The sequence below is a fragment of the Ixodes scapularis genome, unplaced genomic scaffold, assembly GCF_016920785.2.
Source record: "Ixodes scapularis isolate PalLabHiFi unplaced genomic scaffold, ASM1692078v2 PGA_scaffold11__112_contigs__length_91849675, whole genome shotgun sequence".
In the NCBI taxonomy this organism is placed as follows: Eukaryota; Metazoa; Arthropoda; class Arachnida; order Ixodida; family Ixodidae; genus Ixodes; species Ixodes scapularis.
In genome coordinates this window covers 70,490,943-70,515,881 of record NW_024609837.1, presented here as the reverse complement: position 1 = coordinate 70,515,881, position 24,939 = coordinate 70,490,943, and the positions used below count along the sequence as shown (strand labels likewise).

General features: G+C 46.4%; 1 protein-coding gene across 1 annotated transcript in view; it reads left to right on the top strand.

Moving 5' to 3' along the window:
• The first annotated feature begins 3,106 nt into the window (after positions 1–3,106).
• LOC8023444 overlaps positions 3,107–24,939 on the top strand; it is a 37,874-nt gene continuing 16,041 nt past the window's right edge. The window contains exons 1-3 of the mRNA XM_029994630.4: positions 3,107–3,780; positions 8,372–8,429; positions 11,572–11,702. Of these exons, the coding sequence (XP_029850490.2) occupies positions 8,387–8,429; positions 11,572–11,702 (174 nt within the window). The 5' untranslated portion in view covers positions 3,107–3,780; positions 8,372–8,386. The remainder of the gene's footprint in view (positions 3,781–8,371; positions 8,430–11,571; positions 11,703–24,939) is intronic.

Genomic DNA, 24,939 nt, shown 5'->3' with positions numbered 1-24,939 from the left:
CGCCTATTTATTAACTTAGTCTGAAATAGCAGCCGACGTTTCGGTAAAAAGAAATCCGCTCTGAACCCTAGTTTCTATTCCGCAACTTACTCACCTTTTATTTCCGCTCGATCATTATCAAGCACCCACAAAGACGGCATGTCTGCAAATTTGAGTATCCAAACGCTTTCTTGCTATGTCAGAAAAGAAAAAAAAGAAAAGATAGTGCGTTTGGTGACTCAGGAAGATGAGGCCATACAAGACCCAAGACGGCAATATGATCTTTTAGTTGGTAAGCTGCAGCCTTCGGTTTCGTTAAGGTGCGCCCCCTGGGCCGGTTTGCTCATCTTGCGGCCGCGGCTGCGGCTGCGGCCAAGAGGGATTTTTATGTCACGGGACGAGCTCCATGGGGACAAGGAAGTGCCTAGCGTCCCTGCCTAATGGCAGAGGATTCCGTGCCGCTTCGAGTACAAACGTCTAATTTCGCTCGCAGAAACTGACTGCAGAGGCTTTCAACTGAAGTCCAATTGACCGCCCCATCATACGTTAGGAGCGGCAGGTAAAGTTACGGCCAGGGAAGGTAAACATAAGCCAAAATAAAGGAAAAATCACGCGAAACGAAAGCGGTGGTTGTGTATTTATATACCAGTGCCAGCGCCGGCGCGAGCAGCGTCTGCTGTAGTCTGAATCAGTGTGCGAATGAACGGGTGCTCTTGGTCTCTCTCTCAAAAAGAAAAAAAAAAGAAGCGTGACACAAGCTGCTTGACAAAAAGGTGGGAAAGCCCCACGCCACCGTAACAAACTCGATGAAAAAGATTGTCTCGTCTCACGGGCTCATACTTCGAACTCCAAATAAACGTGTCAAAAATTCGATGAAATTTTTGAACATCGGTTCGCGCACAATGGATGACCTGAAGAACATACAAAGCTTTGCAATAAGAAAAAAGTTACAAACAGTCGCTCGGGCAAAAATGGACAGCTCGCGTTGCTTCCAACGAGAAACACGCCTGTCCAGGTCGGTAGCGACACCCGACCAGTACTTTCGTCTATTCCGGAAACTTTGCAATGGCACCCCGAGGTACTGGCACGGCACTGTGTCCCAGCATACACCCTCAAATTCTGAGGGTGTAGTGGCCCAAGCGCCATGCCAGAAACCACGGCACTTCTCCCAGTTTCTAACAGCACCAGTAGCGTGGCAAAACCTTTTAGTCAAGGTTATGACTTCGGTGACGCTTTCTTTGTCCGTACAAAAAACAGCGATGTCATCGGCGTAACTCATGACTTTTTCTTCTGCATTATTAAATTGTAAACCTCGGACACGTTGACTATTTTTTACGCTTAAACAAAAAAACTCTAAATACAAATTAAACAAAAGGGGAGACATAGGGCAACCTTGTCGTACCGACTCTCGTACGTTAATAACAGAACTGAGCTCTTTGTTCACTATAAGCCTTGTTGTACAGTCCTTATAGGCCATCTTTACACCTTCTAGGATGGCGTCACCAACATTGACATGACTCAAAACATCAAAGAGTACATCATGGCTAACACGGTCGAATGCCTTATACGATGCTCTCAACATCGCCTGGCACATTTATATAAATACACAGCCACCGCTTTCGCTTTGCGTGATTTTTCCTTTATTTTGGCTTATATTTACCTTCCCTGGCCGTAACTTTACCTGCCGCTCCTAAAGTATGATGGGGCGGTTAATTGGAGTTCAGTTGAAAGCCTTTGCAGTCAGTTTCTGCGAGCGAAATTAGACTTTTGTACTCGAAGCGGCACGGACTTCTCTGCCATTAGGCAGGGACGCTAGGCACTTCCTTGTCTCCATGGAGCTCGTCACGTGACATAAAAATCCCTCTTAGCCGCAGCCGCGGCCTCAAGATGAGCAAACCGGCCCTGGGGCTCTGAGTTGGACACTCCGCGAGAAAGTCGGCGAGATCGCCGAGCGCCGCGATTGGCTAAGCGCCGCTGCTTGACCTTGGTGCTGGCCAATAGCCACAAGGCGCTGGTCGATCGCGGGGGTCCGCGATCTTGCCGACTTTCGTTGAGGGGTCCCGTATGTCGTGCTCGTCGTGCTCTGCTAAGTTTAGTGCGAACATTTCTCCGCTAAATTTAGCGGGGAATCACAGTGTTGCGACATTGCGACGCTCTTTTTGTACGAAGAGGAACAAATAAACTTGAAACAGTGTCTTGTGACGTCATGTCACATGACGTCACGAGTTTCGCGCCTAACTTTGGTGGAAGATTTTTTCCACTAAATTTAGCGGGAATTTAGTCTAAGGTGACGGAATGGTCCCACGTGACCTCGCGGTGTTAGGTGATTTTATCAGGGGTGTAAAGACGGTAGCAGAACGCGGGAAATCCTGAGCCCTGACATCGGAGGCCCCGAGAGAAAGAACGAGAAAAAAAGCGAGAGAAAAGCAGATAAAGAAAGCAGACGAAAGGTTTCGCGTGTCCGCTTTGCCGGTACTAGAGCCACTAACCGCTCATTCACACTGGAAGCGGGTCCGCGTTCGCAAAGCGGTTGCGAACGCGGTTGTATGAAGATCCAGTGCAATTGCACGCGCACTCGATGACATCAAGTGCGCGTGCAATTGCACTGGATCTTTATACAACCGCGTTCGCTACCGCTTTGCGAACGCGGATCCGCTTCCAGTGTGAATGAGCGGTAAATGAGCTGCGCTTAGAGTATCGGCACTCCGTTCCCCGACATTGTTGTGGGCGCCGCCATTTTGGCTCGTATGCAGAGCAGACGCAACTCCCGATCGTCATGATTCAAAAGTGCGACTTCCTCAGCATTAGATGCGGTGTTAGGAAGGTCACGTAATATTGTTTTGCTCTTACGCGAAGTGTTTAAACATTTGTGGAGGGCGGAAAAGCGTTTCCTGTGATTTCAGATAAAGCTTCAGATAACTGGCAACCATGATTTTAAGACACAAAATGGCCAAGTGTCGATACTCTAAAGCGTAGCATATTTAGTGGCACTAGCCGGGACGAGTTAAAGCTGCTCGAGTGCTTGCCAACTTTATTTTTATTCAAGGCGCAATTTTGGTGTTTTCTTGTTCTTCTTTTCGTGCAAAGTAGGCTAGATAAAAAAAAATTATAAACAGTGCAAAAACAAGCAAACTTTACAGGCGATGTTTCGCTGCTGCTTTCTGCACATTAAGACGTCGCCAGTGGTACACGGGCATCATCGTGACTGCCAACTGGTGCCACCGATGTCCCCGCACGTGACATTTCCTAACCAGATTAATATATTGACTATATAGATTTAATGATGTCACGTGACGTCGAAGTTTCACGTGAACACCGTCCACCAACCTAAAGCACGGCAGTGCAACTGTGTAGAGCTATGTGCAGCGTCTCCTCCACTGTGATATGGAATCGCGGGTCACGGCAAAGAACCGATAGCGTAAAGGCATATATATATATATATATATACTGCGCCTTTCAAACGGTGCCAGGGTCTCGGCTTTCGTTGAGCTTTGACACAAATCTACACCATCTTTGTTTTTTTCTTCGTTCGGACGAAGGTTGACTCGAGCAGCCGGATCGGGATTCCTATTCCGCTCTCGGCCAAGAATACACTTGCGCAAGCAATTTCATTCGGAAGCCGCGGAGAACGGGTTTTTTCATTTTTCCATTTTTCTTATCGCTGGTCGCGGGTAGGCGTTAGTCACGTAAGTTGCACGTGATCACGTGCTTGAGAGAGAGAAGGAGCCTCTTGGATCGCCGCCGCCTTGATCGCATCGCAGGCCCGCTCAGTTGGACGGCTTGCGCGGGACGACCAACTTGGTAAGTGCTGAGTCCTGAATTGGTCGGAACTGCTTCATGAATAGACTGTCGTGTTTTCTGGGGTTTATTGTTATTTAAATTCGAATATGTTTTGTGTGTGTCTATGGCGGGGGGGGGGGGGGGGGTAGTTTTTCTTAAGGATTCGGTGTTTTGCGGTACAAATGTCCGGTGTCAGAAAAGAAATTAACATTTAACCCCAGTGAAAAAAAAAGAATTTGTCCATTAAGCATGAGAACAAACAAGGTCATGTACGTCTTATATAATTCCTTCTATTATAACTTACAGAACTTAAAATTACATTATATGACGTAAAAAAAGTTAAGACAGGTTTGTTGCACAAATCATATACGAAATGTTTTTCTTTTCAATTCGGTTATGGGAATTTTTGTAAAAAAATACAGAGCACAAGTGTGAGATTTCCCAGCATCAAGAAGACATGCGCGTAACTTGAGTATTAAAAAAAAAATATTCGGTTTTTGTAAGAGAACGTAACGAGACCAAGGGTGTGGTTCTCAAAGATATACATTAATTAAGGACTGTTGAGTGTTGACTGTATTCTGGGAGGTCAGCAGAAAATAAACATGAAGATAAAAATTCCTTTTCGTTAAGCTTAAGTTTTTTTTTTTTTTTTTTTTTTTTTTAATACAAGGACAACTCTAATTTGAGAGTTTCCGGTTTTTCTCGATTTGATGAAACCGGGGATGGGGGGTTAGTTTTCGGGGTTTATCGATATATTTATACCAAAAACAAGGAACCCATTCATGCAGAAAAATCTAATAATTTTCCGAATTTCATAGCGTGCATCAGTGATTCCCGATTTTCTTAGCAAAGTTTATATTTATACCGTTATGTAATCAGTTAAGTTCCCTCGCGTTCAAATCCGCCTGGCCGACATCTAGAATATTGTTTTTTAAATGTTTAGCTTTTTTTTGTGTGTGCCACATGTAAATTTTTTTATCCCTTTACCTCATGCAATTCCCGTGTTGGTGCACTTAAGTGCTAATGAATGAGTCAATCGATTAATGATTGCCCCAGAAATGGTTTGGGGTTGGACGTTCCGGCGAGCTGCAGTTTTTGTCGCTGCAGTTTTTGTCACCAACAATACGGCGTTTTAGTGCGTATTTCAAAGAGTTTACTCCAGCTTAACATAACAAAACAAGTAACAAAAACATACGGACGTTTCGCCACGTATACGGGTGGCGTCTTCAGTGTACACTGGCCACGGCGAAGCGGGCCACTTCAACGTGGTCAGTGTGTAGTAAAGACGCAGCCCGTATAGGTGGCGAAACATATCTGTTTTTGCTATTTTTTTTTTTATCTTAAGCCGGAATAAAACTCTTTGAGATGTGACTTCCCCCGGATTTCGGAATATATTTGTGTTTTAGCGCGGGTTCGTGTGATTCTTTTCACGGTCTCCAAACCCATACAGACTAATTATAATGTGTGTCTATAGTTTAAATGTAAAAATAATAAATATAAAAATAAATAAATATCATATTATAAATACTTGATAAATACGTGTGTTCCCGAATTCGAATATTTAGTAGGAGCAGGTGAGACCTGCAGTTTCGCCGAGCCTGTGTCTCAAGTGCGATTTTGAATCCGAAACTGATGCGTCGATGAAATTATACGACCGTCGGCGACAAGGGGAGCTTCTCGATTTGATTTATTCGTGCATCCCAAGCCCCCTACTAGGGCATACATGAGGGTGAAAATTTAACAGCTTTAACGTAAGCAAAAACGTGAAAGCGCGTAAACAACACAAAAAACAACAACAACGTTATGGCAATGTAAAAACAAAAACAAAAACATGCGTACAGAACACGTGTAGAGTACCAAAATAACCAAAACATGTAGTAGCACATAAACATACGTGTAAAACACACTATGGAAAAGCACACAAATAAAAATAACGGTAACCGTGGCACACAACCCATATACATCAATTCACAAAGTTCAAAGTGCACCCATTCTTCAATTCGTCAAAGTTATTAAGAACTTTAATAGGGGTAGATAGTTTGTTCCAATGGTTTATTGTCAACTGTAACGAAGATCTCTGGAAGAGTTTGGTGCGAGGTGCCTGTAGTAGTATTTTATGTTGATAACTAATCTAGGAAAAATACGATGTGGCGGCTTGACAAGTTCAAGCCTCAGTAATGGATTATTATTATAGTGGTTATGGAAAAAGGTTAGTCGCGAAATTTTTCTTCTGGTAGAGAGGAGTGGTAAGTCGGCTTCATTTTTCAGCTGGGTTATGCTCGTGTATTCAGAATGATCTTTAAAATATAAATATAAGGGCCTTGTTTTGGATTGATCAAATTTCTTGAATTAAATAGCCTTGTGAAGGATTCCATATGATAGACGCATATTCCAGCTAGGACCAAATATATGACTTGTAAGCTAGTAAACGAACGTCTGGATGAGCGATATATAAATTTCTTCTCATAAAGCCCAATACTCGCCTTTCCTGCCACATAATTTACATCATCCTGCCATTGTAGTTTGTCGTTCAAAATAACTCATACGTATTTAGTAATTCTTTACTTTCTCAATTAATAGGTAGCTTATTGTAAAGTTGAATGTTACGATGGACTTTTCTTGTAGTGAATTTCGTAAGTTTTGATTCTGAGGCATCGATATTCACTTGGCGGTGGTCACACCTCAGGCAAAGAATGTAGCAATCCCGAGAACTTACAATACAAAGAAAACCACACACACAAGGAAAAAACCGGTCCCGGAACTGCGAACGAAATTCGTCAGACGCACGTGCGGCTATACGGTTTTGCGATATTATATAAGGAAAGAAAAACAAGGTAAAAATATACCTTTTTTTTTAAAATTTAGGCAAAAAAAAAAGTTGTACTCAAAAAAGTGTTTTGTTTTTTTGTTTTGAATAATGTGGGCGCTATAAGTTTGCTCCCAATCTTCGAACGCATCACACTGATTTTCTCGGCCTTGCGTAGAGCTTGAGAGTGCGTGAAAGGGTAAAATCAAATAAATGAGCAGTTTTATATAGTGTAAGGCTTCTGAATTCACGGTGATTGAGTTCTTCTATGACTGGACGTAAATAAAATGTAGTTTATTTTCATCAGCCAGACTGAGCGTTTTTCTGCGTTTTTTGAATAGTATTGAATAGTATAACAGTTTGAATAGTATAACAAATATATATTCGTTTTTTTTTGAGTATCAAGAAAGGGGTTTTATACTAACAGGTTCCTAATATTCCCGTCAAGTCTAAATAGTGAAATGATCCTAAATTCAGAATTATGAATAAAGGTTTTGGCATTTATTGTCCTTTCCACCGCTTCACCGAAAGTTATTAGAGGTACGATTATTAACGATTTTCGGTAAATATCGAATACCACAAAATCCATTAAGTTATAAGGAATCAGTATGCAGGACGTAACACAATAAAACTATCATGTAGCTTTTATGATTGTCGCGTTGTCTAACCCCGTGTTTATAGTTGTTGGGATGATTATTCCACCAATATTAAAGGAGTACTGCATGCGAAAGAATATATATAGTTCTTGAGCCCTTACCAGGAATGACAGTACTTTCAACCCTCGTTGGGCCATACAACAGAAGTTCAAAGTGGTATTGGCAAAGTTAAAAGTCGTACACAGCATAAAAATCACACTAATGTAATTAGATCAAAGCAGTTCACGCTGTTACCGAAATCGCGTGTTCCGCGCAGCCACTCCTTGAAGGCATAAACAAGTCTCCCGCTGGGGTTCCGTTTTATGGTGTATGCCAGTTAAATTGACGAGTTTTACCACATCAATTGAAGGATTATTGTTTGTACGAAAGCACACACACAAAAAAAACAAAAAACAAACAAACAAAACAAACAAAGACGGCAAAACACGTTTTATTATGGGTACGGCCCTCTCTTTTTAAGCTATTCTCATGCTTATAATATTTCCGTGGTAACATTGTACCAGTAATGTCTTGTATGGACGCTCCCGTTGCTCTACAGAATCGTTCCTAATTCGAGTCGTCCACATTAACGATACAAAAATGTATATATTTACCCAGTTCGAGCACGACTATTTACTGTATCTATAGACGCTTTGCAGCAGCTGTGAATGGGCGCCGCCATAACTGACCTTCAGTTTTTGTTCCCCCTTATTACGTTTACTTCACTTCATTACTACCGTAGCACGCCAGATTATTGATATCTTAGATTTTATTCTGTCTTGCTCCCCGGCATTGGCCTTTGTGGAGGTTTGTCCACACCAATTTCAGTGGCTCGGTATCTCGGTAAAACAAGAGAAGGTCAGCAATGGCGGCTGTATTCTGGCGCGTGTGTAAAGCGTCTATACTATAGTACGGAGGGATGTCCATAGTAATTGGGGTCCATATTTACGAGATATGGCTGGACCAATATGACAAACATTAAAGGCACGAGAGCTCGAGGTGGCTGCTTTGAAGGGTTTCTTCCGCAGAACGAGCACTCGCGCTAGAAATGCACGTATCAAAGGAGCGCGCACTAGATCGCGCTCGTAGCTTTGGCTGCAGTCAAAGTATAGTTATCGATATGTGAATAGTAGTTGCTGGCGATTGGCGTTAACTTTTTTTTTTCTTCTAGGTACCTGCCCCCAAAATGCTGACTGTAAGCCTTCTCACGCTGTCTCTAGCGGCCTATGGTAAGTCCGCATTTACTCGTCTGTGATTGTGGTATATCTATAGTTCGTTTCACTGTAAAGGTGTACTCGGGAGTTTTCTTCATGAAACCCGATTTGCCTCAAACTTGGCTGAACCATACAACAAACACCGCTGAAATAGTACTCCGAAAAAATTAGTCCGAACTAATTTTTGTTTTCAAAGTTATCGAATTTACAATTTTGATCCTCATCGTATTTTTCGAACCGAAAGTTTCTTCTGACAACAATGAACAAGTGACACGAGCGGCTGGCAGGGGACTGTAGAATTTGTTCCCAACTGATTGCAAGTATACTTTCGTGGTGTCGAACGAATGTTTTGAAAGCTCGCTTGAGCACCCGCGCAGCATCAGGAAACAAATGTTCGGCATAGTAAATTTTATAGACTGCCCGCTCGACCTGCAAGCTTGCCCGCCACTGACGTTACGGCACTGAAAAGCTCGAGTATATTTGAATGTTGATCTTGACATCCTTTTCATTTGTCGATTACACAGAAACTCTTCTGAATAGACCCATTTTGAAATTCAGTCTGGCTACTTTGATCACTATCATCATCTCAGTGTATGGCATCTGTGCCGTACTAATGGCGGCCTTCTTGAGGCTGATGAAAGAAAATTTTGAGGATACTACCAAGCGGACAATGAATGGGGTTTGTCCGTTCGAACCATCAGTACAACAGAGTGCACGAATTAGATGCAGCGGCAGTGTACACGTTTATTTCGGAGTGTGGTCCAATCAACTTCTTGGCACAAGTTTGGCTCTAAAGACTTTTGATGGCAGAAATTTAATTAAGGTGCTTAAGGGTTGCTGCTTTGTACTGGTAAGTGCTTGTGTTCAGACCATTAAAGATGAAAGAAATCAAGAAAGAAATATCAGGTGATCAAAGAACGAAGTTTAGTGCTGCCATTGACGTGCGAAAGTGACGGTGCCCGACGATGAAATGCACTTTCCGCCATTAGTTTGTCGAAAGTTAAACTGCTTTTTGAGCCACCAGATGGCATTGAATTGTGAAAGGGTACATTTCGAGATACCAAGATACCAGATACCACACTTTAAAGGGTAAAGGCCGGGGGGATTAACAAAATATAATTAGTTGGGCTAGGTAAAAAAAAAAAAAAAATCGCTTTTAGGCTTGAAAGCAGCCGATGCCATACAACCCAATGGAGCCACTCTGGCAGCGACAAAGGTGCATCGTCATGGCGCTGATCGTGTTAGTGCGTTTACTATCGGCAACTGAACTAATCGCGCACTGTGACTACGCCGCGATTCCGTGCTTGCTTCTGTGTCGCGATTTGTTTAGCCGGCCATGGCAAAGCCACAAACGCGACCAGCGCCGTATCGACGCAATTTTTTTGCGATGCTGATTGGTTTTGTCGTGTCTTAGCGTTTGCCGCGGTTCAACGTACGTGAAACGGTGTATAGAGACATATATTGTAGATCCGCAGTGCCCCTGCAAGTTCAGCAACCTTGCAACGCTGTGCGGACGCCAAGTTCGGCTGCTTCTTGCGCAGGGGTCGCACTGACGTCGGAACGTCGAGCTATGATTGGCTCCGTTTGGAAGAATAGCGGGTAGGCCTCGAGGCAGCTACTACATTGAGGTCTAGCCACCATGCTTCCGATCAAAGCCAATAAGAGCTCGGCCTCTTTCTGACGTCACTGCAACCCCTGCCCTAGAAGCAGACGAACTTGCACGCCGTATAGACCCTTTCCAGAAGCGCGCGCCACCTAGTAGATGCTGCGCCAATTATCCAAGTAAACCATTGTTTGGGCAAGCACTCAAGGCGAGCATTGAATACGACGGTGGCGACAGCGTTCGGCGTGAACTCGGCTTAGCTCGTGTCGAGTACAAGTACGTTCGGCGAAAACTCGGATCGATCGGGCGCTTTGTGCTCATGGATGGATAAATGGATGTTAATTTCTACAGCCTTTGTAACGGGCGGTAGCTTGCGCCACCTAGCGGTCACTTAAGAAAGGTGACCGCCAATGTTGCTTGATGGGGTTTCGAAAAAAAGGGGCCTATATTGAAGTGTCCTTCCTTTTGTTAAACTCACATACGGGGTTAATAAAGCAGTCGCAGAAAGAGAAGCTGCCCTTCCCACCAACGCAACTGCAGTCGGCACGCAGATGTGGTCTTTTCAATCTCGGCTTCTGATTGTGTTTGACAAGTTCTGCTGCCTGTCATACAAATTAGGTCGTAAGGTCAGTTTTGAGCTATACTACATGGTTTGCACTGACGTTACATCTGCGGTCACTGTAACTCTTCTAAATATTATTTCTGCCTCCGGAGTTGGTGTCGACTCCTGAAAATAAAAAAAAGAATGATCTTTAAATATCTCAAAGTCCGTTGCCTTCTTCGTGAATTGTAGAAATTCACATTTTTTTAGTTAACGACTGACATTCAAATCTCAATTGAAACATGACCCACGAAATCATTTATGAATAGCACAAATGAATAACACAAATTCAGGTAATTAATCCACTGATCGTCCTAGTACGAAAAACAGAGTAAAACCTAAATATTTGTCTTCAGAAAAAAAAAATCTAAAAAAAAGACACCCTCCATAGAACACGAGGAAGGTGCAAATGTATATGACTTGCATTGAGGGTGTACGTTTTTTACACCCCTAAGCTCGTCACACTTAGGTTCTGGTTATAACCGAAACATTTTTGCGAAATAACTTCCGCTTAATCAGGAGAAACCGTGTTCTATACACCTTGTAGATTAAACAAAGCAATGTTTCAGATAATTGCAGAGGCTTCGTAGTTTATACAGATCAGTGTTCCAAATAAGGGATAATTGTAAACGATAAATGTAACCCAACAACCACATTCTGGAGGCATTAACCGGAGTAGATTTTAAGTGAAACTGGGTGAGTGGAACGACAGTCCACGTAGAACGTAGCACGATAAGTTCGAAATAAAATAAATAAAATGTAGCGAAGTGAACTATTGCACTCATGATCCCCAATCCACATAGTAAGCTAACTAGTTCCAGAAAAGAAAATATGTGGAACGTTATCTAAACTGGAACATATGTTGAGCCAGATTAAGAGCACCTAAATTGTTTACACTAAGCCCATATGTCGACGGGTAGCGGCTAATCGTTGCTCCTCTTGCCTGCTTCCAGCCTCCGCTGTGGCCACGGTCACCGACGCCAACAACTTCATGGACGCGGTGCTCCACACCAGAATTCCGGCACTGATCACGTCGGAGCCCATTCTTTTTCCATTCGCGACCATTCCTCCTTTCAACTTCACGGTACGTTGATCCCAGCCGGTTATGCACCTTTACGGCATACCGCTGGTACGGTTTTTCCGTTTTTTAGAGCGCAGCTCTTAGGGGCCCGTTTCCAGCCTGAGCGGCGTCGGCGTCGCCGTTGGCGTCGCCGTCGCCGTCGGCGTAACCGCGCCCCTCCCTCTCCTCCTCCTCCCCCTCCTCCTCCTCCCTCTCCTCCTCCTCCCCCTCCTTCTCCTCCTCCCCTCATTGTGTAGTATGGTCCGGGCGGGTCACATGCTGGAAACGGGCTGGAAACGGGTCACATGACCCGTTTCCAGCCTGTGCGGCGTCGGCGTCGGCGTTGACGTCGGCGTCGGCGTCGCCCCTCCCCCTCCTCCTCCTCCCCCTCCGCTCCTCCTCCTGACTCTATATTTCAGAGCACAGCCCTTACGCGACCCTTTCCGGCTTGAGCGGCAAGGAGGAAAGCAGTACGAAGGTGGAGGAGGGGGGAGGAGAGACGAGGAGGCGGAGGCGAGGGGAGGGGAGGAGCTTGAAGGACGAGGAGGTGGTAAAGGAGAGGGAGGGGGAGCAGGAGGGGAGGAGGACTAGCAGGCATGATCACGAGGGAGGAGGAGGAATATACCCTCCACTCCTCCTCCTCAAGAGCTGCGCTCCAATTCGGCGTTACAGGAAGTTGTAAACGGCTTTCACTTTTTTTCTTTTTCGTTTATGTGTTTCATGGACCCACATTACCACGACAGCCTGTGCGCACTGGGCGGCACTGTCTGCGCGAACGTAACATTGTCACCATTTTCCATTGTACTTCAAGGAAAAGTATATTGGCGGACAGCAAATTTAACCACCCAAGCCGCAGACACACCGCTAATAGAACACACAAAAGACGCGATTTTCGCTGCTTGCATGATGACAAAATTGCCTGCAGACACGCCGCAAGCATATTCGAACTAAGCGGGTTTGCGAGAGGACACGCTGCAAGCATATTCGAATTAAGCGGATTTGCGTGCGGACACGCCGCTAACATATTCGAATTAAGCGGGTTTGCTTGCGGACACGCCGTAATCATATTCGAATTAAGCGGGTTTAATTGTGGACACGCCGCAAACATCTTCGAATTAAGCGGGTTTGCGTGCGGACACACCGCAAGCATATTCGAATAACGCGGGCTTTCTTGGGTACACGCCGCAAACATATTCGAATTAAGCGGGTTTGCGTGCGGTCACTCCGCAAGCATATTCGAATAACGCGGGCTTTCTTGGCGACACGCCGCAAGCATATTCGAATTAAGCGGGTTTGCGTGCGGTGACTCCGCAAGCATATTCGAATAACGCGGGCTTTCTTGGCGATACGCCGCAAACATATTCGAATTAAGCAGGTTTGCGTACGGTGACTCCGCAAGCATATTCGAATAACGCGGGCTTTCTTGGGGACACGCCGCAAACATATTCGAATTAAGCGGGTTTGCGTGCGGTCACTCCGCAAGCATATTCGAATAACGCGGGCTTTCTTGGGGACACGCCGCAAGCATATTCGAATTAAGCGGGTTTGCGTGCGGTCACTCCGCAAGCATATTCGAATAACGCGGGCTTTCTTGGGGACACGCCGCAAACATATTCGAATTAAGCGGGTTTGCGTGCGGTCACTCCGCAAGCATATTCGAATAACGCGGGCTTTCTTGGCGACACGCCGCAAACATATTCGAATTAAGCGGGTTTGCGTGCGGTCACTCCACAAGCATATTCGAATAACGCGGGCTTTCTTGGGGACACGCTGCAAGCATACTCGAATTAAGCGGGTTTGCGTGCGGTCACTCCGCAAGCATATTCGAATAACGCGGGCTTTCTTGGGGACACGCCGCAAGCATATTCGAATTAAGCGGGTTTGCGTGCGGTCCCTCCGCAAGCATATTCGAATGACGCGGGCTTTCTTGGCGACACGCCGCAAGCATATTCGAATTAAGCGGGTTTGATTTATACGAATTTGTGCTTTGAACATGTCTGCAGATAGTTTCTGTCTCACCAATGTGACAAGGCCGTCCGTACAAGGAAGAAACGCGCCTCATACATCATCTGCAGACTGTCTTTTGTATGATGCATTAGCTGCCTGACCCCGGCTTTAGGTTACACCCTGAAAGGTGTACTTCTCACCACACTGGTAGATTTAATGATAGTCCTTTGATTAAAAAGAACAAGCAAACAACAACAACATAAACACACACAGACAGATTGTCAATTGCTTGTTCGCTCTAACAGTGTCGTGCTGTGTATAAGCCGTGTGTAAGTAGTTGCATATTTTCCCGAACTTTTGACAACTAGATCTGATTACTTCTAGAGCCACAGTCGGAAATCTGCTAATTACGGGCAAGTATTTTACAAAGCAATTAAGCAGTCATCAAAAGCTCACCGCTAGCGTGACGAAGCGGGGGGGGGGGGGGGGGGGGTAAACTTTAGGGCACAGAAACCGCAAAGGTGACAGTGCATCAATATATTTAGTTTTATCCCTATCGCGATAGCGCAGTGAACGTACAGAACGTAGTTGTACAATTCAAATCACTCTTCAAAGATAGTTAACCTAGGCACACAGTGAGGAGGAGTGTAATTCAGTGAAAAATACAGTTACATTCTTATGCGTGAAGTTAGATTTGTGAACAAAAAGTAACCAGGGTGCTTTGAGACCGCATTTTACGGCGGATAAGACATCTACGCGCACTCGGCGGACTAAAAAAAACCCCGAACTACAATCACGGGCGACATTCTTTGGTAATAAAAGCTCAACCAAGCAATGCGTTATGCCTGTTTTCTGAGGTGCATACGTGAGACGAAGGGACGAGTCGAAATGTCTGGTAGCGTTTTTATTAAGAAAGAAAACTGGCGGTGATTTTAGTTTTAGTCTTCTAAAATCTTAGTGCGTGTAAACTGAGTGTGCGCCATAAATCAAGATGCGATTTCAAAGACCCCTTTAGTAGTCTCTTAAGTTCAAATTACTCAAAAATATCGCACGACGCTGACGTATGCTGCGATTGCTAATCAACGGCTCAGTTTTCGGTGCGCAAGATATTGGCGCAGTTCCCAGTTGATTTGGCACTCCGTTCGTGGCAGAGTTTGAGGCGGCGACAGCACGTTGCGCTAAATACTAAAACTAAATCAAGTTTGATTTGTGCATATATCTGTAATTAATATCGGAAAGAAATTTTGATACTACAGTTACTAAAAAAATTAACTAAGGTATAGTTTATCTTACTGTGTAAAATATTCCAAATTAGTGAAATTGCAGCTCCTTAGGATAACTTGAATAACGTTTACTTAGTTAATTTACTGCTTTGATAAAAACTAAAATACTAATGCGCCAGTTCGCGGCTGTCAAATTTAAAGTCTCTCGTCACATGTTGGTGCAACGGAGGCAAAAGCGAGTGTCCTGGTGGTTACATTTTATTCCCAAGTTTTTTTTTATTTCTCTGCGGTCACTTACGACACCTACACGTTCTGGTTCTATATGCAAATACCCATTTTTTTAACGATTCCCCCCCCCCAAAAAAAAAAAAAAGAAAAGAAAAAAAAGAAACTTTTACAAACACACAAGACTGGTTCACACATTTACGTTCAAGTATGATCGCCTGCATTAAAACCGGTGACGCCATCTATCGGGTAGGCCTGGAAAATTATCGATCCGCGTATATTTTACGCATTATTCTTCCACCGTAGGTCTAAAATAATTCGGTCAATGTTAGCGATCACTTCTCAAGCATAAGACATTGATTTGATCTCGAACACATTGCAAAAACTTCGGTCTAGTTATAGTGCGCAGATCGGACGCGTTCCAGGGCCACTTCGTAGCCGGTGTAATGCCAAATGATGAGAGACTCAGACGAGCAGCATTCCATCTAACGAACGTGTTTAAAATGGCGCCCCTCTGGGCCCGTCCCAACGTGCTCCTCGTTGCTGGCGGCCGGGGTTGCCAGACTAACTGGCAGGCTCTGCCGTTACACCCCCCTTATCTTAGGGTAAGGCTGAAACAAATGTCACGGGTTTTGCCGAAAATCTTCGTCATATGTCAGCTTCCGAGGAGGAGCCCGACTGCGCTGTAATGTCCCTCTAGCAGAGTTCAATGGCGGCGCAGTCACTCGCACTGAAGGTGGAGATGCTGGGTCCATTCCAGTAGGTTCGTTTGGGAATGAGGATGTGTAGAGAGGGACCTCTTCCTGGTCTGGATCATCCCTTTCCTCTTCTGTGCTGAAGTCCTCAGGGGTAGGAAGGAGGTGCCTTCTGTTCATTCGTAGCACTCTGCCACTCTTAGTGATGACCTGATATGATCTAGGCGCAACCCACTCTTGGACTTTGGCTGTCGTTGGCCAGGAGTTCTCTCTCCTGAGACGGACCACTCTTCCCGAATGTAATGGCTGAAGTGGTCTACCCCACCGCTGCTCTGTTGACGCTTGTGCACTGGTTTTGGGGCCTGTTCTGTGAAGTCGGGTAGTCGCGATCTGATTGTTCTCCCCGTTAAGGGTCCACTTGGAGATCGGCCGTCTTCCAGCGGTGCAGACCTGTAATCCAGAAGGTCTTGTTTGTAGTCTTCGAGTGCATGAGTGGACTTTTTCATTATCCTTTTGACGATCTGTACGCCTTTCTCTGCTAGCCCGTTCGAGCGCGGGAAGTGTGGGCTTGAAGTCACATGCTGAAAGTCATATCTGAATGCGAACTTCTTAAATTCATTAGAACTTAACTGGGGCCCATTGTCGGTGCTCACCTCCTTCGGTAGTTCATGCCTTGCGAAGACTACTGATAATACTTGGACCACTGCATCCATCGTGGTGTCCGTGAGCTGCTCGACTTCCGGAAAGTTAGAGAACGCATCAAAAGCAACAAGGTATGTGTGTCAACCATACCGAAACAAGTCCACACTAACGCGCACCCATGGGCGAAGCGGCACTGCTCTCATCGACAGTGGTTCAGCTGGTTGCTGGTACGCATAATGCTTGCATGTTGAACAGTTGTTGACATTTGTACAATGTCCGAGGGCATTCCAGGCCAGAACATTAAAAGACGCGCTTTTGATTTGCATTTGTTGGTTCCCAAATGACCGTCATGCAACCTTGTAAGCATCTCCTTTCTGATCTCCCTTCTGAGACTCTTTGGAATAACTACCTTAAGTCCCTTAACAAGCACTCCCTGAACGACTGACATTTCTTCGGCGCACGGCCTGTAAGGGCATGACTGAGGCAGTGGCCGGTGTTCCTGAATGCAGCTGATTACCTCTGCCAAAACAGTGTCCTCGGCTGTTGCAGCTAAGCTTGGTCATTGTGGTATTGCTCACCACGTCCGACAGTGTTGCGACTGCATGAACGTCGGCGTCATGTTCCTCACGTACCGGTTGTGTGTCCCTTGGAGCCTGTGCACGTGATAATGCGTCTGCAAGTGCTAGCTGCTCTCCCGGAACGAATGGCAACTTGTAGTCATACCTCAATAATCTGAGAAAAAAACGTTGGAGGCGAGGGGGCATGTCACCGACATCTTTTTTTTTGAGATGGCGATAAGGGGTTGATGATCATTCTCCAAGATTATGGGCCGTCCATATATGAAATCATGAAACCGCTCACAGCCAAACGTGTTGCCCAGTGCCTTCTCGATTTGAGAGTATCGCGATTCGCATTCTGTGAGCACTCTTGACTCATACATAAGCCACCGGCCTCCACTCTGCGTCATGACGCTGGAGGAGAGCTGCGCCCAGGCCACAGCTGGACGCATCTGTAGGCACTTTTGTCTCTCTCCAGTGCCTCATTGCAGAATGCAAGGACGGGTGCTGTGGTCAACGAAGTCTTGAGGTTGAGCCACTCAATGTTGTGGTTGGGGGTCCACTCAAATACCGAGTCCTTCTTGAGTAAGTTCCGCAGAAAGGTGGTTCGATCAGAGAACCGAGGCAGGTACTTGCTGAAATAGGTGAAAACACCAAACATGCGCTGAACGTCCTTTGCATTTTTGGGGACTGGCATATTTACTATGCTGTTCACCAAGTTCTGATCGGGCTGAATGCCCAGTGCGCTAATCCTGTCTCCGAGAAAAACCACCTCCCTCACCCCAAATCTGCATTTCTCCACGTTCAGGGTGAGTCCTGCCCGAAGGGCAGCCTGTAGAGCTGCCTAGAGTCGTGCCTCATGCTCAGTTTCGGTAGCTCCCCAAATGATGATGTCATCGATGTACACTTTGACACCATGCAAGTCTTCAAAAACCTGCGAAATTTTTTTTTGGGAAACCTCAGGGGCCGCTGCAAGACCGAATGGCAGCCGCTTGTAACGATAGCGTCCAGAGGGTTTTCTTAATGTGCAAATCTTTGAGGTTTCATCATCGAGGAGGATTTCGTGAAAACCCGAGGTGGCATCCAGCCTTGAAAAGACTGTTGCATTTTTTAGGTCTGCCTCAATGTGCTCTCGTTTGGGCATCTGGTAGTGCTCTGTCTTAAGGCACTCATTTATATGCCTCGGGTCTATGCAGACTCTGATCTTGCCGTCCTTCTTGCGGACAATGACCTGTGGGCTTACCCAGTCACTTGGCTCATTCATTCTGGCAACAATCCCGGCAGCTTCCGTTCTGCCCAACTCCCGCTTGAGTGGTTCCTTCAGCATAGGTGGTACTCTACGTGCCGGCTTGATCACAGGTTGGGAATCGCCCTTGAGGACCATCTTGTATGGCTTGTTTATACAGCCGAGGCCTTTGAAAAGCTGAGGCCAGTCCGAAAGAACCTTTTGTCCCAGGTCCGAGGTTTCAGTGGCGTTGCCCACACGGCTCACGAGCCTAAAGGTTTCACTTGCCTGAAGGCTCAAAAGTGCCTGCCGAGCTTTCTTTACTACGTAGAATTCAATCGTTGCCGTTTTAGCTTTGACTTCTACAGGAAGACACAGTTCCTAAGTGCCCGATCTGGTCGCCGCTATAGCTTCTTAAGATGGCCCCGCTCGGTTGTGTCGGTCCCGCTTTGTTAAGCCTTTTGAACACACAGTGCGGCAAGATGTTCACCTGCGCTCCGGTACCCACCTTGAGTGCCACCGTTTGGTTAGCGACTGACGCTTCCGTGCACCAGCCGGTCGGCCTTGTCTCCCGTGACCGCCTGCACCTCCAGCACGGCAAAGCCGTCATGGTCGCACGTAATTCCGTCTGTTGCTTTCTGATCGGCCTGTCCGTGCACTCTAAGAAAAAAATGGAGGAAAAAAGTAGCAACGGCGCGTCTTCCTCCCTTCTACTGACGCGCCCCCAAGCGGTCACGAGAAAAGGGGAGGAACGAAACGTTTTTCTCCTTCTCCAGGCAGACCGGAGAAAGCTTTCGCCTTTCCGACTCATCTTCTTTCGGTTTAGTTTTTCGAGCGCGTCGCGCACGTTGTTTAATAAATAGCTGTTGAGTTGATTGAGCTTTAGCGGCAGCGAAGGCCGCCTGTAATTCCGTCTTCCTAAACGTGCAGAACATTTCGGTTGCATTGATTTTTTTATCACTAATTTTATCAAATGAGCAAACGAAGCCGCTAGAAACAGCGAAGTTCCGGAGCAGTGCCAGCAGCGCCACGTACACTGGGTAAGATGGCCGTCTCCGGATTGCGGGGCTCACGCGGCACGGAACTACAGTAGCGAAACCACGTGGAACTGTGTCGACGTTTTCGACGTTATGGAAATCGCAGGAACTGCGTCCAAGACAGGCAGGTTTTGCTGCCGGCTGCCTGGGTGCCTTCCGTGCTGAGTTCGGTCCTGTTTTCCGATGCCGAGTGCAACCGGCGTTCAACGTGGTTCTGTATTTGTGCGTGTCAGTAACATAGCAGCAACTGGGTATCGGTTGTCTCCGTTTAACATCGCAGTGCTTTCGACGAGACGACTGAGTAACTGCTTTCGAAGCGCAAGTTTCTGTACATGTGGGGGAATCTGGCTTCGGAAATAAACACAGCTCGCGTAAAGCTCGTGTTACGCTTTTATTCCCTGCTCCTTTCGTCCCGTAAAAGAGACGTAGCTTCCTCGTTAAGCCTTATTGAGCTCGATTTTCTCGATTCAGGGCCGCTATAATGAGATGCAGGCGATGGAGGAACTAGTTGCTCCCCTGCTTCAGGGACGAAAGTTTCTACCTTTCTAAAGGAACATAGGCTACAAGACCGTTCCTCCCCTAAGGGAGGACTATCCATACCCTTTTCTAAGAGTGTGGTACTGCGCCCTGCACCACGCGGCCCAGTGATTTTTCTCCTTACACTTCGAGCAGACTTGTCTACACGTGGGGCAGCGTCTCGGCTCGTGCTGCCGATTGCACCTACTGCATTTTTTGGCTTCAGCTTCTTTCGGTTGCGTCGCAACTGGCTCAAGAAGGTGTTTCGGCGCTTCCCAGGCCTTTTTTTTTGCGCTTCCGTTAGTTCCGCCGTCTGGCAGAACTGGACTGCTTTCTACAGAGTTAAGCCTTCTTCCCGAAGCATGCGCTCCCGTACTATTTTGTCGACGGTGCCATACACGACTTGGTCGCACATCATAGAGTCGGCGAGGCTGGCAAAGTTGCACGACTGAACTTTCAGTTGCAGGTCCCGAAAGTAGTTCTCGAAAGGCTCACATTCTTTTTGCATCCTAGATCGTAAGATGTAGCGCTCGTATGTCTCGTTGCAGCGTGGCGTGGAGTAGCTTTCGAATTTCTGGAGGAGGACGTCGTAATCTAGGCGTTCATCGTCGGTGCACTGGAAAGTATTAAACACTTCCAGGGCGTCTGGTCCTGCGACGTGTAGGAGTATTGCGGCCTTCTGTTTCGCCGAGCGTGGTTTCTTTGGTTCCGTGGCTTCCAGGAAGAGCTCCGCCTGTTGACGGAATTTTTTCTAGTTCTGTGCGAGGTTCTCAGCCATTGAGGGTCCCTCTGGAGGCTGGAATCCTTCCATCGCGGGCGTAGTCGCTTCTGTCGGTGCTGGGGCAGTCGACAGGATTGTTCTGACACCATGTAACGCCAAATAATGAGACTCAGATGAGCAGCATTCCATCTAACGAACGTGTTTATAATCGCGCCCCTCTGGGCCCCACCCAACGTGCTCCTCGCTTCTGGCGGCCGGGGTTGCCAAACTAACTGGTAGGCTCTGCCAGACGGCGCCAGAGTGCCTGTGTGTTAACTATACTCCGTTCACCCTTCAGGGGCCCTAAACTCGTCAAACACAAAGTTGTAGCAGAAAGTTCGCGGGGCACGCCAATTAGGTGTCGGTGAAAAAAAAAAACCCGAAGTCATCGTCGTGATAAGCAAATCGGTGCGGTCCGCCAAATTCGGCCCCAACTTTGTGTTTGACGAGTTTAGAGGCCCAGCTTAGACTAGAAACTCCGCCTTAAGAGCGAACTCGCTGGCTTCCGCGGTGCTTTGGTTGCGCGTGCCTGCACCTTCACACTTGTGTTAGCAAGGGCGGAAACCTCGCGATGAAGGCAAAGCTTCTACTCTCAGCTTAAGGGTGAACGAGTATAGGCGCTTTGAGGCAGCTGTGCATGGGCGTCGCCATAACCGACCTTCAATTTCAGTTTCCTTTTATTCCGTTCGCCTTCCTTCATTATTACCACAGAAGGACAGGTTATTGCCACTTCAGGTGCTACTGCGTCCTTGTCCCCAGCAGTCCCTTGTGGAGGCTCGTCAACGCCCGCTTCAGTGGCTCTGCATCTCAGTGAGACAAGAGAAGATCGACAATGGTGGCCCAATCTAGCACTTGTTTAAAGCCTCCATAGTCGTAATTGGTTTCTAATGGTTGGAACGCAGTCGATCGCAGTCAAACCTAAAGGTCCAAACCAACCTTCACATCTTCGAGCTGTGAAACGGTGCTGTGGCAACCCTCACTGAATGCTGTCAGGATACCAGATTCTCTGGCGTACGCTTAGAGCCACGGTCTCAGTGTGAATACATCGGGCAAGAGACAATCTGAAGCAACTGCTTGAGGCGTGTTTATTCCTTGTTTGACGGGGCTGTCGCATTAATCTTGAATAAAAAAACTGTCTGCAGGCATGTGTGAAGGATGTAAGCTTAGAACATGTATGAGGCGTCTCCTCAGATAACCCTGCCGTCACGTCTGCAACGAACACGGTGCCTTTTGTATCAGGAGCAGTGTGGCTGCTAGGGGTGTCGCGAACCTTTGTCGAGCCACGATTTTGACGTCGAACTTCAAGGGTCGACTGGTTCGCCGAAGCTTCGACCTTTTACTAAAGTTCGACTAACAGACAGTATTGCCCGGCTTCTACACGAATACTTGGAATTTTGAAAAACGAATAATTTAGAAAGCAGTCTATTTTATATTTTATAAAATGGTCACTTATGTTTACACCATTCAAAAGCGAAATATGCGCCTTTAATGCTTTCGTTAGTTATACTTCGTTTCAGCTTCCGTCCGAGCGCAGCCAAAGCTACGTGTGGCCGGAGCCAATCACACGCCGGCAATCGGTCACGCGATCTTGCCTGCACTTTTGTATCACTCCGCTGCGCCGCTGGTCGTCCGCGCCGCCCGCGTTCGCCGAGTATTTCGTTTGCTACGGGTGTATCAACGGTATCGTCTGCTGCAGGTTTAAAAGGAGTCCTTTCACGTTCTGAAATTTAAACACAGGGAATGTCAGTACGTAGTCTTGCCGCTGCCGTCTGTGTCCGAGCTTTCCACCTGTCTGGCATTTCGGCATAGTTTCGAGGTGTAAGTACACATTGCCAGGTGCCCGATGACCCGGCCATTGATGTTTCCTTGTAATGTCTGGATATACGAGGGCTCGAGGCGCAGTCCTTTTCACCATCTTCTCGGCGTTCAATGTGGTCGGTAGGTAAAGGTGTGCCCTGATTTCGCCGCGAATCATTGAATTGTAGTGGCCCGGACGCTTTTCTTGTTTACAACGCATTCGAGGTACGACGCGGCGGGAGTCTCCTGCCGAATTTGAAAGTAGACATTCATCACGACCGCTCGGGCCTGACGCCCAAACGTGCCTTTGCGAAAGGACGTTCTGAAGCGACTCGGTGAGGAAAGCAGCGAAGCACATGATTCGGCCATTATGGGAACGAAATGACACAGAAGAACCGAGCGCTGCAGCCGTGTTGCCAGCGGATGTAGGCGTTTTCACTAAACCACATGCATTTACATATGCCAATAAAAACATAAACTTCAGATATTTAATTCCTTTCGTCACAAATCATTCTCTGCAGTACACATCTCGAATATTGTGCAATATTTACGCACAAAACAGTTATTTTAAAAATATTACTTTTGCGCACTACTTTGTGGTGCGTAGGAATGCTCTTCTCGAAGTTGCGAACCGTCCCTCAGCCTTTGGCTGCGCTCGGACGGAAGCTGAAACGAAGTATAGTAATGCGAACCAGTGATGCCACTACACTCAGCAAATATTGCACTTTTTCTCCGCAAAATGAAGTAAAGTTTTTTTTCTTTTTTTAATTTTTACGCATGCGCACAAAAGCCAAACCTCAGTCAAACCTCTGTCGAATATCAGGCTGAAAGTTTGAAAAAGTCGAACTTGGTCGAACTCGAACTTGGGCAGGTTCACGCCGTCCCTAGTGGCTGCTGCGGCCTAACTGGAAGTATCGAGCCGAGCGAGCTCTCCGGTTGGCGGATGTCGGTGGAGGACGTGTGGGATGTCGGCATTGTTTTTGCTCCGACAGAGAAAAAAACAAACAAGCACCAACAAACAAAAGGTACGGGAAACGTACATGCGCGGAAGCTCTGCATAGCAGGTGATCGACTATCCACCGGAAGATGATGAGAGAGCGTTGGTTTCCGACTGGTTGCCGCTGCTATACTCCTAGATGGTTCCCCACACGTTCGGATCTGCTTGGATCCGCTTTAGGGTGTTCGTCTCGAAGCTGTCGAGATATTAGGGAGTTGTAGTAGATCGTTTTTCTCCTTCGCTACGTTATCCCCGAAGAAAACGCCGCAGCTGCGCATGCGCGCCGCCAGCCTTCTCTGCATAGTTCAAGGTCTTGTGGCGGATTACGCAGCGCTATCCGGGTGCTTAGCGGGCTGCGGGAACGGTCTACTACAATTCCCTATTGTTCCATCTAGTGCCCTGTGCCAGAAACAGCGTCGGGGGGAGTCTGCGGGTAAGGGGAGAGGTGGGGAGGGGGGGGGGGGGGGAGGTTTTGCAGAAACATGTGACGTGACGGGCAAAGCGTTGCTAAGAAATATTTTGTTGCGATAATATTTGCCATTTCAACAGAAAGTAGCAAACATTCTTCCCTGAAAAAAGTTGGTGTATGTGGTTTTTTTTTATAAAAAAAAAGAGTTGCCCTTAGGCAGCTTGGGGAGGGGGGGGGGGGGGGGAAGGCAGTCGCATCCCCCGCTTTCCTTTAACCCTTATATCCACCGCTGACCCTCATACTCGTGAAAGTTGAGTATGGTAGATGCATTACTTAGATACATCGTTGTTGAAAGTTTCGTTTTACCCTGATCGTTGGCTTATTTGTACGGCCTTTTGAGTAGGACTGGATAGAGCTCGCGAAAATCCTGTATTTTCTGACAAGAATACAAGAAACTCATTTAGTGATTCAACTTGTCTTTTTTTACCTTTGGGATTACCACGCCAATGAATCTTCAGTTCAGTTTATTAATCCTCAAAGGCACTTTCATGCAGTGTATAACACAAGGGGGATCAAGTAAGCAAGATTTAACGTGTGTTGCCAAATAACGTTGAAGTTAATTATGAACAAGAGACATCCTCGCTACCAGGATGTAGCGGCAATAGAGCTGGGCGTCGATTAACCATTTCTGACCCTAATAATCGCTACCATTTGACCGATTAACCAATCAAATAATTCGTTCTGTTGACTTTCAGTGGTAATATAAAAAGTGTCAAGATACACATTTTGTTTATACTGTTCCTTGCTATTCCATAAATGACGCAGTATACTGCCTTATTTTAAACTTGACGCTGTACCGCCCAGAAAACATCAGCAGCAATAACAACACGGAAAAGTAACTCTACAAAATGAACTATTCTTGCATTATGGTCTAGAGTCTAAACTTTATAATCACTCCGGATCGAAATAATATAGCGCATGTTAAAGTACTTCGCCGAGGAATAATAAAACAGTAGTGTTTCTCGAAATGGACAAAACGAGCACCAAGTACTCAAGCGGATGTTTTTACTTTCTCCTCGAAGTTTGTAACTCACACCCCAGCGGATTAACTGTTGAAAGGAATCTCGATGAAAGCAATAATTCAGTAATCGGAAGGTTTAATCGACCACTTTTACTCTAAGAAATCGGTACCCCATATACTTTCCAGCAAAGCACCTAGGATAGCCAATCG